The following is a 15,828-nucleotide window of genomic DNA, read 5'->3' as shown; positions in this document are numbered from 1 at the left end:
ATTAATGAAATAGGTTTGTAAAGACACATTTTCATATAATTGTACTGAGAAAGCATGGTCAGTCACCATAAAATAAAAACTCAAATTCAGATGGATAAGCAAAGAAAAAAATATTGTTGTTTAACCTGATGCACTTATATTTAAAGAGACACTGAAGCGAAAAAAAAAATGATATTATGATTTGTATGTGTAATACAGCTAAGAAATAAAACATTAAGATCAGATACATCAGTCTAATTGTTTCCAGTACAGGAAGATTTAGGCTTCTTGCACACCAAGACGTTGCATTAGGTGGCACGTTAAGGTCGCATAACGTGCACCTAACACAACGTATGGTGCTGCAAGAGCCAACGGTAGAGTGAGCCGCGTTAGGCGGCTCGAGTCCTATAATGTCTCCCAGAGTGGCGCTGATTGGCCAGCGGGACCACATGATGCGGAGCGAGACACTCCGCATCACGTGGTCCCGCCGGCCAATCAGCGCCCGCCAGTGCAGTGAATATTAAGTAGCCATGTGCGCGGCTACTGTAGCTGGCTCTCCCCGCCTCCTCTCCGCCCCCCACTGCGCATGTGCAAACAGTCTAACGCGGCTATAGCCGCTCCAACGCCGTAGCATGCTGCACTTTGCACAGAACGTGCAGCGTTACATGTAACGCAACGTGGGCTGTGTGAACAGCCCACTTGTGTTACATTGCTGTGCGTTGGGGGAGCGTTACAGGCGCACTAACGTGCGCCTGTAACGTCTTGGTGTGTAAGCAGCCTTAAGAAACTCCAGTTGTTATCTCTATACAAAAAAGCCATTAAGCTCTACGACTTTCAAAGTCGTGGAGAGGGCTGTTTTCTGACTTTTATTATCTCAACTGTTAGTTAATTTTTTACTTTTCCTCTGCCAGAGGAGAGGTCATTAGTTCACAGACTGCTCTGAAAGAATCATTTTGAATGCTGAGTGTTGTGTAATCTGCACATATTAGAGAATGATGCAATGTTAGAAAAAAAAAACATATACCTGAAAATAAAAATATGAGAATGTTTTCTTTGCTGCTAATCTTCTAGTAATTATTCATAGTACACAACCAATTCATTATATCATATTTTTTTTTTTCGCTTCAGTGTCTTTAAGTGTGACTCTGGCCAATACAGAAAAATATTTTCATCACTGATTTACAGTAGTTCTGTGCTAAAGTTGACCTGAGCCAAAGCTCAGGTGAGAAAGGAAATACCTGTACTTACCCAAATAGAGGGAAGACTCTGGATCCTATAGAGACCTCCCAGGTCCTCCTTGCTCCTACCGCCACTTGCTGGACTGTTTTGGCATTACTCCTCTTCTGGCATAAGTGAGGCCATGCTGCACCCGCATGGCCTACAGTGCAGGCTTGGCTGTACAGTCATGCTCGTCCCTAAAAAGGACTGTGGCCCCAATGTTCCTACCAACAAACCCTTTTCAGTATTCTTCGTAAGGTCCACACACTGCAAGGGGGGCGGGGGGGGGGGGAAGACTTCTGGCTGACAGCATGGGAAGCTTCCATAGGATATAGTTTCTTCCATCTTCCTAAGTATGCAATTTCGTGCCAGAGGTTCCTGGTACCCCAGACGAGAGAGATATGGAGGCTGCCATATTTATTTCCTTTTAAACAATACTAGTTGCCAACTTGCCTGGCAGCCTTGCTGATCCTGTTGTCTCTAATACATTTAGCCATAGACACTGAACAAGTATGCAGCAGATCAGGTTCTATGACTCAGCCGACTCAGGTTTTACTGGATTAGCCATATGCTTGTTCAAGGGTTTTGACTGATACTCTTTATGACAAGCAATCACTAGGGCTGCCAGGCAACTGGCATTGTTTACAAGTAAATAATTATGGCAGCCTCCATAGCCCTCTCACTTCAGTGTCCCTTTAAAGAGACTCTGTAACAAATTTTTCAGCCTTAGTTCTTCTATCCTATAAGTTCCTATGCCTGTTCTAATCTGCTCTGGCTTACTGCAGTCTTTCCTAACTGCACTGTCTCTATAATAAATCAATGTATCTTTCCTCTGTCCTGTTTGTCGGGCTAAGGCTTGATTGTGTGGAATGTGCAGGGCTGCTTGTGATTGGTAGAAGCGATACACACCCTCTGCAGGCCCCCTGCATACTCTGAATGACTCACACACTATGCTTAGCTGAGCCTATTAGAAGCTGGTTAGTTTGTTTGTAAACACTGCCTAAAACTGTTAATTACAAGCCAGGATTGCAGCAGAGAGTGGCAGAAACAGCACAGAGGGGCACAGGAGAAAATAAGGAATAGAATGGTATGCTTTTTATTGTAAGAATATTAGAGTACAGATTCTCTTTAAAGGATTAGTTATAGGCTGGAATGTTTGCCATTTTTACATTACAACATTGCTCCTAATTAGCTCTGCTCCTGCGCCAACGTGCTGTTAAATCGGACCCAAACCAAACATTTTTTTAATTCAAAATATTTAGTTGCACCACTCCGACACATACAAAGATAAATTAACACTCCTTCAAGCCTATGAGCATTTCAGTGCATGCTCTTCTCTTTTCATAACTAGGGTTATACAGGTGGCAGCCATTAGCAATTCCTCCTTTGCTGAACACTATCTACAACACCAGTTTGCTGGATTCTGTCCCAGCAAAATGACAGGAAGGGAGGGGTTCCTCCAAAAAAATTTAAAATATTTTATATTTGTCATCATGCAGCTGAAAAAAGGCTGCTATTTATTATTATAATTTAGAAAATAGATTTTATTTCTGAAATGTATTTTTACTTTGGGTCCACTTTAAGAGCTGCAGAAAGATGGAAAACAGGGTTGTATTCAAGCATAAGCCACCTAGACATGTGCTTTGAATGCCCCCTAGTGGTGAGGCATGCATGTCTTTGCAGGGGGAAGGTAAACCACAGGCTCTTTACTTCTCTAAGCTCTGCAGCGCGCGTGTCCATAATAATGTCCCTTAATTCTTTTCACACCTTATCAATGAAATGCATTTTGAGCCACCAGCAAGCAAGAAAATGAACAGAATAATTTTGACAGACTTTTTTTTTTTTTTTTTTTTAATCTACTTTTTGGTACTTTTTCAACTTTCTGTGAATGCAATTGTGTGAACATTTGCATGTGAGTGTGCGAAGGGTTAATAGATTTTTGCTGTTTTCTAGCCACACCCCCTTCAGCACCTCCCTTTCCCTAATAATTTATTTAATGTCCTAACTAGAGGCGATGTGCCTGGATATATGTATGTTTATTCTTATCATTGACCCCTGTGGCTAGGGTCCAATTCGGTGCACTCCCCCTTCCCCTGTATGTTTGTCAGCATGCAGACAGCTTATGCTGGTGTATGCGCATTGTGCACATGGACACATAACATTAGCTCCCTTGTGCGATTGGTAAGATGCACTGTCTTTCCCAGGAGAGGAAGTTAGGATGTGTGCTCCTAATCCATTGATAGGTTTGATGCAATGAATGTGTTTGCATGTCTGCACTATGCATGTTACAGGGCCAGAGTTAGGACACCTATGTTTACCTGGGTACTTCTGCGCAGTATAGGTGATTAAGCATAAGAATGCATTCTTCTGTGAACTAAAACCCTGGCTTTTAATTTAGCAGTAGGGATAACAGTTGTGCCTGGATGAGTGAATCTGTGAATGCAATTGTGTGAACATTTGCATGTGAGTGTGCGAAGGGTTAATAGATTTTTGCTGTTTTCTAGCCACACCCCCTTCAGCACCTCCCTTTCCCTAATAATTTATTTAATGTCCTAACTAGAGGCGATGTGCCTGGATATATGTATGTTTTTTCAACTACAGAGTGCTGACGTTATTTTAAACAGAAAATTAAAAAATTATCTCCTAGAAGAAAATGTGAATTGAATAAGGGTCAATAAGTGCTGGACCACCTGAGGAAGGGCGTAGCCCGAAACATGCCGTGGATGTAACCCTCTATACTCCTAGTACAAGCTTGTTCCTGAAGCCTTTGGAGTGCTGTGTTCATTCGTTATATACTCAAGCTTAGGCAAATGCAGGGAGGGGGAGGGAATTACAGCTGCCCAGAATCCCCCCTCAGACCAGGGCTGGTGCAGTGTCTGGGACAGGCACAAGTTGGGACACCAGGCATCCTGCAGCTCACAGCACTGCCCCCTTTCGTTCCCTGCTACAGTTGACTTGATGAAGCAGCGGCGTGCTTACAGTGCATGGCGCAGCTCTGGGGAACTTAACAGAGCCAGGTATGAGTACAGCCCTGTGCCCTGCTGTGTGAATGCTTCCCTTTCCCCTTCATTACCAATGTCAGCTGTCCTCATTATCTGTAGCCAAACTGGTCCTGATTGTTCCCGTTGTCGGTCGGTAAATTGAAGTACGTGTACCCAGCATCATATCCTACCATATTATTTTACTGTATGGCTTAGGGAGACCTTTCAGGAATTCCCCCCCCCCCCCCACCTTCTTGAAAATCCTGGGTTTGCCCATGACTCATGGTGTATACATGCTTGGTGTACCTGCTGGACACTTTTCACCCACCTGAGAGGCCTCTTCGTTTCATAATATAGGACCCCCTTTGGAATTGTATTGTCTGTATGTTCACAAATGTATGAACACAAAGTTGTTTTTTTCTTTCAATGCTAAAACAAAGTGGTTGTGACAACTAACAATGTAGCAGGTGACACACTACAGACATTAGAATGTTGTATTACAATAAACTATCTACGGATGTATGCACATTGAACACTAGGATGAGATATTAAGCAACACTACACTGACAAAAAGTTGTGTAACGATAAATTGCTCTTTAACCCTCTGGGCGATACAATTAGATCGCCCAGGAGGGGGCGCAGCACTTTTAAAAAATTTTAAATCATGTAGCGAGCCCTGGGCTCGCTACATGCTAGCCGCTGCCCAGCGGCATCCCCCCACCCACTCCGATCGCCTTCGGCGATCAGAGTAAGCAGGAAATCCCGTTCAGAATGGGATTTCCTGCTGGGCTTCCCCGGTCGCCATGGCGACCAGGCGGGATGACGTCGGAGGGAGACCAGATCCACCCCTCAGCGCTGCCTGGCACTGATTGGCCAGGCTGCGCAAGGGGTCGGGGATGGGGGGGGGCTGCGCGGCATGGCGGAGAGCGGAAGTTACACGCAGCTAGCAAAGTGCTAGCTGCGTGTAACAAACAAAAAAAAATTATGCAAATCGGCCCACCAGGGCCTGAGAACTCCTCCTGCGCGACATACCCCGAGCTCAGCTCGGGATTATCGCTCAGGAGGTTAAAGAAGCCATTAAGAGGCCCTAGCAGGAGGTTTTTATAAGTAAGCTTGTCATTAAGTGGTTAAAAAATAGTGACAAAAAGTGGTTGTGCAATGACAAGTCACACACCAAAGAACTGTCAGTTGTTTTCTAGAACTGTAAAAACTGTTACAGCCTGTTTTCACTACACGTGGATTCTGGATGCAGAAAACTCCAATGAATGTCTATGGGAAATCGCCTACGGGACTGTTTCTGATGCAGATTTCCCATAGGTATTCATTGGAGTTAGTTTTTCTGCATCCAGAATCCACGTATAGTGGAAACAGGCCCTTACAGTTACGAGTATCCTTACACCAAGTAATTGTCTCAGTATTTTCTTGAGGACCCTTTTACACTTACCACATTGTGCCGCTTCCACCTAATGCACTTCATCACAAGTAATAAAGTCAACATTACCTTGCACATTCAGTTGTAACTGACAGCTGCTGATTTATAACTGACAGCAACTGGTAATATTCAGTTCTGACAAAATATTGTCAGAACTAGAAGGGATTAATGTTAGAAGAAAATGGTAAGCTTCTGAGAGGAACTGACGGTGAGGTTAGTGTGTAATATTCATTTGCAGCTACTTCATGTGTTTATTTTAAACATTTTTTTTACTCGCTTCAGGTTCCCTTTAAGATCATAAAATAATAGTCAACCATCACTGGAATTGTGCCAACCCAAGCTCACATATGTTTAGGTTTACCTTAGTAGATATTCATGTTGGTTTGATAAACTAACTAAGGGCCCGTTTCCACTATCGCGAATCTGCATGCGTTTCCTGCATGCAGATTCGCACAGCCAATACAAGTGGATGGGCCTGTTTCCACTTGTCAGTTTTCCTGAGCGTTTTTCTGTGCAGGATTTTTCTGCACGGCAGAGCCCTCAGAATTCGCCTGCGTGTGGAATGCATGCGAATCGCCGCTAATGTATTTAATAGGGAAAACGTCTGCGGCTTTGGTATGCGAATTTTCACGCGAATTCGCATGCGAATTCGCATGGAAATCAATGAAAATGCACACCGGCACTGCCATGGTTAAATTCGCATACAGCGTCATTCATGCAAATTTTCATGCGAATTCGCACGAAAATTCGCATACACCCGCATGCGAAATTCGCATCCGCATGCGAATTTTTACCGCGGCGATTCGCACCGCACAAGTGGAAACGGGCCCTAAGTAAATAGATACAGATTAACCTTTTTTAACTTACCATAGGATGTAAGATACTCCGCTGTTTGTTTAATCACCACAGGTATGTCGCTGTCACCTTCATGCTTTGTTTGGGAAAGCGACACCCCAAATATTTTATGTGTGGGCTTCTCCTGACACACATCTGGTGCAACCTGGTTGATAGAATTTCTTACTTGAACTGCAGACGAAGATTGCTAGAACAAATAAATGAAATTGTTTTAATAGACCCAGGGTTCGGGAGCTTACCTACAGAAAACTGCCTGACAGACTGCTGCCATTTCATCTCCAGTAAATATGGCAGTCCGTGCAGTCTGCATGCGCATGCGCCCCCGTCACACTCCCGTGGGCGGGAGCGTTCTGCTCCTGCGGCCGGGCTGCACATGCCCAGAACACAGAGACTGAAGAACTTAACAGGCCAACTAGCGGAGGATCGAGGCAGACTGGGAGGTTGGTGAGGGAGCAAACTGCCTGAAGGGGCTGGAGGAAGACCCAGATATTAATACATTTTTTTTTTTTTATTTTTTTTTTTAAAAACCCTCCATCTCACGTTTCCTTTAAGGCTACGTTTCCACTAGTGCGGTGCGATTCCGTTGCGGAAAACATGTAGACGAAATGCAAATGCGTTTGTATATTTTTGTAAGTATGTGATTTTAACCATGTCAGTACCTGTGTACTTTTACATTAATTTTACACGAAAACGTACACGAATTCGCATGGAAAATTCGCATGCGAATTTCCTATTAAATACACTACAGGAGAATCGCACGTGGTGTGTGCGGCAAGCGAATTCTGATGGCTGTGCAGATTTTTTTCTGCACAGTCCACCGCACAGACTTCCTGACAAATGGAAACAGGCCCATTAACTATTATTGGTTATGCGAATCTGCAGATTCGCTCTAGTGGAAACGGGCCCTGAGGCCCCATTCACACTTGAAAGGGCAAAATGCCGGCGATTTTTGCAGGAGTGATTTTTCCACGATTTCACGCAAATCACAGTGCAGCGATCTGTCCGCAATCGCATTCAGAGCATCTATAGCACTGACACGCAATCGCCGGAAATCGCCTGAAAATGGTGCAGGCTATGCCTTTAGCGATTTTGGGCGATTTGCGCAAAACACCTAAGAACGGGCCCATAGGGTTTTATTACACTAGCGTTTTTCAAAGGTGCTAGCGTTTGAGCATTTAGCCGAAATCGCTCAAGTGTGAATGGGGCCTGACTGCTTCCGGACGGCTGTGATTGAAATCTACGCCCTGTTTTGATGCCATTATTCCTGAAGGGCATAAATTTCACCTCACTGCCGCACCTCACTTGCCCTGCCATCCAGGGTCGGACTGGGACACTAAGGGCCCACCAAGGAAGTTTCAGCCTGGGGCCCGCCCCCTCTCCTCCTCCTCCCCCGATCCCCTCTCCTCCCCTCGCAGATTTCCCCACAAAATATAATCAGATTGGCGGCAAATATCCCCACAAAATGCAAATAGATTGGCGGCAGATATCCCCACAAAATGCAAATAGATTGGCGGCAGATATCCCCACAAAATGCTATCAGATTGGCGGCAGATTTCCCAACAAAATACAATTAAATTGGGGACAGATATCCCCACAAAAGGCAATTAGATTGGCAGCAGATTTTCCCACAAAAGGCGGGCCCTCAGTTAGTAGGGGCCCCAGAGTTGAGAAGGAGGGGGCACAGCGCAGGAAGGGAGGAAATTGTGCACAGAGCGGTAGGGAGAAGGGGAATCCTCCCCCCCCCCTCACCTAGGCCCCCCCCCCCTTCCGCGCTCCCCTCCCCTCCAAAATTGCAGCCAGCGACAGCGAGCGGGGAACAGCTTACCGGCATCAGAGCGATAGCGATGCATGCTGCTGGGCTGGTCTCCCGTCTCCTGCACTGACCAATCACGCTCTCGCAGGAAGTACTGCGTGAGGGGGAAAGGCTTCCCCGCCGCTCTGTGCACAATTTCCTCCCTTCCTGCGCCACCCTCCTCAGCTCTGAGGCCCCCAGGAGGCGGAGCGGCCGGGGCCCACCGGTGGGTCAGTCCGAGCCTGCTGCCATCTCCATGATGGCAGAGCTCTGTGAGCCGGTCAGGAGCTGATTTCATTTGCTTACATTGATCACACGGTCAGGAGCCAATGAAAGCGGCTCCTGACCAGCTCACACAGCTCTGGCGTCATAGAGACGGCAGAGTGGGTGGCCTGAGGCACAGGTATGCAGCATGGATGGCGGAGCATCGGGTATGAGTGGCGATTCATCATTATACTCTGGTTTCTGGTACCAGCGGTCTCTGGTCCTTAAGGTGGTAGAGACTTCTGGTACTGAAGGGGTTAACCTAACCTTTGCACAGAGCTAATCAGGTGTGGGAAGCTACTAGTTACCTCACAGCTGCTTAATCAATTAAGCTGGCAATAACATGTTTCTTTCAGAATCTAATAAGCCCTGGAACCCACTACAAATCACTTGCGTTTTTAAGTAGCGTTTTGTAAGAGATTTCATGAGTTTTCTGGTGATTTTGGTAGCAATTTTAAAAAAGGTTAGCTTTTTGCCAGCGATTGTGATAGCGATTTGCGGTTTTAATTCTGATTGGTATTTTCTAATTTTAGTTTGTTAAGTTTGCAGTAATTTAAAATCGCACACAAATAGCTATGTGTAGCGATTCATGAGCTATTTGCCAGGGCTTCAATACTTTACGCTGAAGTGCAAATGCTCCCAAAATACTGCATGTCCTGTGATTGCGATTTTGCTAATCACAGCTGTGGAATTTGTTACATTTATTTACATTGGCAGAGCGTTTAGGGAAATCGCTAGCGATTTAAAGCGCTCCCTAAATGATCAAAGTGCTCTAGTGGGTTCCAGCCCTCAATTTGGAAAGCTAACGCAGTACGATCGGCGTTAGACGGTCATAGAGTTGTTAATAAATGCTCTGGTCTGTGCTAATGGAATAAATAGCCAATACATTTATTGCACAAGAAAAACAATTTTACTGATGAACTAAAATGAGCTAGGCAACTGCATTGCATACATGTGGAACCGGCGCTGGTAGACTTGGGCGCAGGATACAGCCAGTATATGGCTGATCCTGCTTCTGCACAAGTCCAGGCAGTGTAAATTACTATTCCCCCTCCAGGCCGCCATGGATAATGGGGAATGAAATAATTCAATATTGCTGCAGGTCGAATTATTGTTTTAAAAGCAACTTCGGCTACGTCTTCTGACGGAGCTGACGTTACTCACTGAGAGCCTGATAGAAGTAATTCCTATTCAAGTCTATGGTGGCGCCGGATGCACCCAAAATCTACCTGCGCTGAAAAGCACTGCTCGGACTGCATTTGGCGCATATGCAGTGAAAACTACTTCTATACAATGCTGGCAGCTGGGGGGGGGGGGGACACGCGTCTCCCCCCAGAGTCGTTCGTCGCAAGAAAACAAACAGGATTCCCTTCCGCGACTAACGACTCTGGGGGGAGACGCGTGTCCCCGCAGGCTGCCAGCATTGTATAGAAGCCAGAGGAGGGCAAAGTGGGAGAAGAAGACGAAGAACAGACGAAGGCGGCGGCTTCATCTGTTAAATTGCCGCCGCCTTCATTTTAATTGCATTAAGTAACAGTTCCGGCCACTTGAAACACATATTAGTTCCCATTAACAGTTATTGTTATGTGCCGTATCAATGCAATTAGCACCACCTGCGGCGCTTCCATTTGCACAGCACTATGTTAACTAAGCATGAATGAAATTCGCTACAACAACGCCACCTGCCGGATGCGCCCGGCTAACGGATAAGTACCCTTTTTTTTCCTATCGCTGCAGGAGAGTGATTGAATGTGGATTTGAATGCATTTGCCTAGTTCATTAGTCTGTAAAATTGTGTTATTTCTTGTGCAATACATTTATTGCATATTTATTCAATTAGCACAGACCAGAGCATTTATTAAGGTTATATTATACACTTTTGAGTGCACTCATTTTGGTCATTGCTGCATTTTTTTATTTTCTGTTAATCTTTTACCTGGCGCAACAATGTTTTTTTTTGCAATGTGAACCTACCAATACAGTTGCAGTGTGTTCACATGTGGCAATGCATTGTGTAACTAAATGTGCATAGCGTGAAAGCATCCTAATAATCAGAAAACTCTAAAGTAAGTTCTCTTGTATCGAATGTATTTTCGGAAATAACCATCTGCAAACTTGTCATGCAATATTTCCAGCTGATTCAAAACCACTTTTCAGCTGCTGGCTGGTGTTTCACATGTGAGATTGAAAAGAAAAGTTCAACATTATAGTTTAAATTAAATTATCTAATCTTACCTGTATGTTTTATTTTGTGATCTGCAAGTTTTTTTTCTTGATTTGTTTTCCATGAAAAATCTTCTAGTTGTCCTTGGCAATGTCTACAACAGGGTGTACAGGTAGACCCACTGCAACAGCTACAGACCATTTTGTCTGACTGTCTGCATTAACCTTCGCTAATATTGGGCATTTACAAGTTCTCAGTTCAAGTGAAAGATATCAGGTGAGGTTCTCATGCACAGTTCCCCAACCCTGTCCTCAAGGCCCAACAACTGTATATGTTTTGCAGGAAACCACAAACATGCACAGGTGAGGTAATTAGTGTCTCAGCAGAGCTGATTAACGACCTCTGTGGATTTCCACAAAACATGCACTGTTGGTGGGCCTTGAGGATAGGGTTGGGGAACTGTGCTCTAAGGCCCGGTGCACACCAAAACCCGCTAGCAGATCCGCAAAATGCTAGCAGATTTTTAAACGCTTTTTTTTTATTTTTCTGAGACGTTTTGCGGATTGCTGCTGCGGATTTCAGTGTAGTACATTTCATATATTGTTACAGTAAAGCTGTTACTGAACAGCTTCTGTAACAAAACCGCCTGGCAAACCTCTCTGATCTGCCGTTTTTCAGAGCGGTTTGCGGTTTTCCTATACTTAACATTGAGGCAGAAACGCCTCCGCAATCCAAAAAATGCCTCACCCCGGGGGGATTCGTTTCTGCACAACTCCTCCCGCTGTGGTGTGCTCACCCCCATTGAAATGCATTACCCTAGGGCATCCGCAGCCGCAAGCGGCTGCAGAAATGCTCAAAAGGCCACTCGGTGTGCCCCAGCCCTAAGGGCCTGTTTTCACTAGGGTGGTTTCAGCCGGATCAGTGAATAATGGCGCACAGCGCCTATGCATAAAAATGGCGCCGCATTAAAAAGATACGCTTATCGCTATTTATCGTTAGTACTGCATAATAATTGCGCACAGGGAAAAAAAAGAAAAATGGCACACACTAACGTTATTTATCAATAGTGGCACACACTAACGTTATTTATCAATAGTGCCGTTCATTTGCCAAACAGCAGACGTTATTTAACTGCAAAACGGTGAATAAATTTAATGTAAACACTGTCAAGGTTAGGGTTAGGCACCACCAGGGGGGTGGTTAGGGTTAGGCACCACCAGGGGGGTGGTTAGGGTTAGCCACCAATCGGAGGGGTCTTAGGGTTAGGCCCCACCAGGGGGGTCTTAGGGTTAGACGCCACCAGGGGAGTCTTAGGCTAGATTCACAGTGGGACGTTGCGTTTTGATGCCACGTTAAAGTCGCACCGCAAGCTTACAACCCAACGCGCCCAAAAAGTGGCAACGCAGCGTTACCGTCGCATACAGCAGATACAGTAAAAAATACAGGCAATGAAAAGTATGCTTCCAAGTCATTACTGAGCATGTGCAAACAGTCCAACGCAGCTAATAACGTGTATAACGCACTGCATGCAGTACTTTTACTTAACGTGCAGCGTTAGGCACCAACGCAACGTGTGCACTGTGAACAGGGCATTGATTTTTCATTGCAGTGAGTTATTCTGCGTTAAATGCTGTTTTAGCACGCGACTTTAACGTCCCACTGTGAACTTAGCCTCAGGTTTAGGCACCACCAGGGGGGTGCAGGGACGGATCTAGCATGGGGCAGACCAGTCTCTTGCCCCAGGCGCAGTTTGTTGAATTCTTAAAAAGGTGGCAAAATTTGGATGGGGAATGGCAGTTTAGGTGCCAAAACCTGACCTTTAGGCGCTAAAACCTGACCTTGCCCCAGGCACAACTTGGTCTAGATCCGTCCCTGGGGGGGTGTTAGGTTTAGGCACCGCCAGGGGGGTGTTAGGTTTAGGCACCGCCAGGGGGGTGTTAGGTTTAGGCACCGCCAGGCGGGGTGTTAGGTTTAGGCACCGCCAGGCGGGGTGTTAGGTTTAGGCACCGCCAGGGGGGTTTAGGGGTTAGGGATAGGTACAGAGAGGGTTCTGTGTGTTAACAGTAAATAACAATAAGGCTTTAACGTTAAATAGCGATAAGCGGCAAACAGATTAGCGGCAACACCGTGCGCCATTATTCTCAGGCGCCATTTTCAGATGGATCCGGTTTCAGCGGCGATTCTGCAGAGTTTCCCCGCACATGATTCGCACGGGGAAACTGCCATAGGGGATGACGGGGCCGCGGCAAAATCGCTTGCGGGAGCGATTCGCCTGGAACCACCCGCAGAATTCGCGGCGGAGGCTGAGAATCCCATAGACGTGCATGGCACGGCTCATGGGATTCGCCTGCGATCCCGCCCACCCGCTCAGGGCGGCGTGCGTCTGCGAGACGCACGCTGCACTAGTGGAAACGAGCCCTAACTGAAGTCTGACTGACAGAGACATGCTTATTCTAGGTCACTGACTCACATTGGGACGGAAAGTCGCACGTTATAAAAAATTATAACGCAGACTAACGCACAGCAATACAAAGTCTGTGTGACATTCACAGTGCACACGTTGCGTTCTGTGTAACGTGTAGCAATATTTAGAAAGTGCTGCATGCTGTGCGTTTAGCAATACATTTGGGGCCTGATTCACAAAGCGGTGCTAACAGTTAGCACCGTGGTGAAAAGCCCTTTATCACGCCTAAACTCTGTTTAGGCATGATAAGTTTAGGTGTGATAAGTTTAGGTGTGATAAGTTTTTAGGTGTGATAAGTTTAAGTACCAACTGGGTTAGCACCGCAGTGCACAGCTGATCAAAAGTTTTGCGCTAGCAAAGTCTGGTGCACTTTGCATAGAGTTTAATGGTGCTGCTTTACGTGCGGGACTTTGCGTGCGATCTAAACTTATCTAAACTTAGCATGCCTAAACTTATCATGCCTAAACTGAGTTTAGGCATGATAAAAATGGTTATCACGCCTAAAGTCTTTAACTGGGTTATCACCGCTTTGTGAATCGAGCCCTTGCTGTGTTATGTGTGTTGCACCTGCTCAGTAATTTTGTTTTTAAATGTAACGCGTGTGCCATTTTCGTTCCATCGGTATGCAACGAAAACAGCGCACCAAGAGACACATGACGCAGTGCAAAATAACAACCAATTTCATAACTTACATGCGCTGCGTTAGGGGCACGTTGTGCAACTTTAACGTTGCATCAAACACAACGTCCCACTGTGAAAGAGGCCTAAAGGTAGACTGACATTACACACAGGCAGCTAGCATCTTCGTCAGCAGGAGCCACCACCTTTCTCACTGGTGATTTTTTTTCCCCTTTTTAGCCTGTTGTACAACATGGAGATCTTACCTTGGATATGACTGAACAATTTAAAATGGCATTGTAAAAAGTTAGCACTGGATGTCTTAGTACTGTTTATATGTATTTTACCATAAACTGTTGAAAACAGTTAAACAAACAACATACATATACTTACACATACTGAGAGGGATACTCCAGCTCCCATAGAACTGCTTTCTAAATCCAAAAATTCCAGTCACAAAACCAAAGAGAGAAGTCAGAAGAATTCAGGCGTTGCACAAACACTTGCTGCTTACCTCAGATAGATGCAGGTAAACATTTGCTGAAAGTCACATGACTCTACTTCAGTCATCTGTAAAACAAAGCGTTGCTTGTCTCCATGGAGACCTGTTCACAAGATGACACCAACACTTACTAGCAGGTGCAGATGCCTGTGCATAGCTCAGTATATATGCAGTCATTTTACTCACAATACTGAAGGCTAAATTAGTGGTAAGGGCTCTTTCACACCAGAGTCCTTTTCGTGCGTTTCAGCGCAAAGGCAATTCTTTGCGTTAACCAAGGTAAAATGAAAGTCCATAGACTTTTATTTTACCTTTCACACCCAACGCTGCGGTTCAGTGCGTTGCAGTTCAATGCACCCGGGAGCGTGGATCCGCTCGGAGCCGGCGTTTTCCGTCAGGTTTAATCAATAGCTACCGCCGCTGATTGCGTCGCACCGCAGATTCCCAACGACACTCCGCAGGGCATATAACGCGTGCAGGAAACGGCTCCTGCACGCGTTGATAGATGTGAAAGAGGCCAGGCCTGGAACCCACTACAAAACGCTATCACCAATCGCTAGCGTTTTGTATGAGCGGTTTGTAAGTGATTTCATGAGCGATTTTGGTAGTATTTTTAAAAAGTGTCAGCTTTTTGCCAGCTATTGTGTAGAGATTAGCGTTTTTAATTCTGATTGGTCCTTTCAATTAATTTTAACTTTTTTTACAGTGTGCAGTAATGTGAAAACGCTAGCAAAATCACTCTGTGTAGGCTTTGATGAGCGATTATGGCAGCGTTTATATACTTTACATTGCAGAAACGCTAAACATGTTGCATGTTCTGCGTTTGTGATTTTGGTAATCGTAATCGCTCAAGTGGAATTTGGACCATCCATTAACATTAGCTGAGCGTTTAGGGAAATCGCTAGCGGTTTGAATCGCTCCCTAAACGCTCACAAAATTGCTGTAGAGGGTTCCAGTCCTCACTGGTTGTAGCCTACAAGCTCAATGAAAGGTATGTTTAGTCAAAGAGAATGCATGCTGCATTTTTTTTCCAGCATTTTGTCCTTATTTTCCTAGCATCCAGTGAAAATCAGAATCATATTGTAAAATTGCAACAAAAGTGCATAAAAATCGCACTTTCTAGTGGAAAACAGTCCTGATCCCCTTTCTTATGAACTCAAATTGAATAAATGAGGCAATCAGATTTTGTTCGCCGGTGCTTAGTACTGTGATTGCTAGTCTGTAGTTATCAAAAGGTGGCAATCAGAAGCTCTTTTCATTTGTATGGAGTAACTGCCAAATGTGACCATTACATCTTGCCAGTGGCCTGGCCACTCAGTTGTGTCACTAGACTAGAGCAAAGCGTATGGGACCCAAGCCTTAGACTGAGGGCCCATCATAAAAATCGCGGAAAAATAGATGCAATTTCGTGATTGCGTATGCAAAAATCGTGGCAATTTTTCTGCGATTTTTACTGAGATTTTAATGAAAGTGAATGGGAGCGATTTACAAAAATGCTAATCAATCAAAAACAGCTCAGAAAAGTGCTTCTTGTGTGAATGGGCCCTAAATAGTCCTGC

General features: G+C 45.1%; 1 protein-coding gene across 9 annotated transcripts in view; it reads right to left on the bottom strand.

The window, feature by feature from the left end:
* FAM13C (family with sequence similarity 13 member C) overlaps window positions 1-14,291 on the bottom strand; it is a 508,143-nt gene extending 493,852 nt beyond the window's left edge. For all 9 annotated transcript variants that reach the window (XR_011024565.1, XR_011024563.1, XR_011024566.1 and 6 more), the window contains exons 1-2: window positions 14,161-14,291; window positions 6,478-6,652 (exon numbers count right to left, since the gene is read on the bottom strand). Coding sequence is in view for 3 of the 9 variants with exons in the window: in XM_068258692.1 (XP_068114793.1) it covers window positions 6,478-6,652; window positions 14,161-14,190 (205 nt within the window). In the remaining 6 variants the exon portion in view is untranslated. The remainder of the gene's footprint in view (window positions 1-6,477; window positions 6,653-14,160) is intronic.
* Window positions 14,292-15,828: the final 1,537 nt, after the last annotated feature.

This window comes from Hyperolius riggenbachi, chromosome 10, assembly GCF_040937935.1.
Source record: "Hyperolius riggenbachi isolate aHypRig1 chromosome 10, aHypRig1.pri, whole genome shotgun sequence".
Classification (NCBI taxonomy): Eukaryota; Metazoa; Chordata; class Amphibia; order Anura; family Hyperoliidae; genus Hyperolius; species Hyperolius riggenbachi.
Note: the sequence above shows the minus strand (reverse complement) of the source record. Positions and strands in the feature narration are given on the sequence as shown.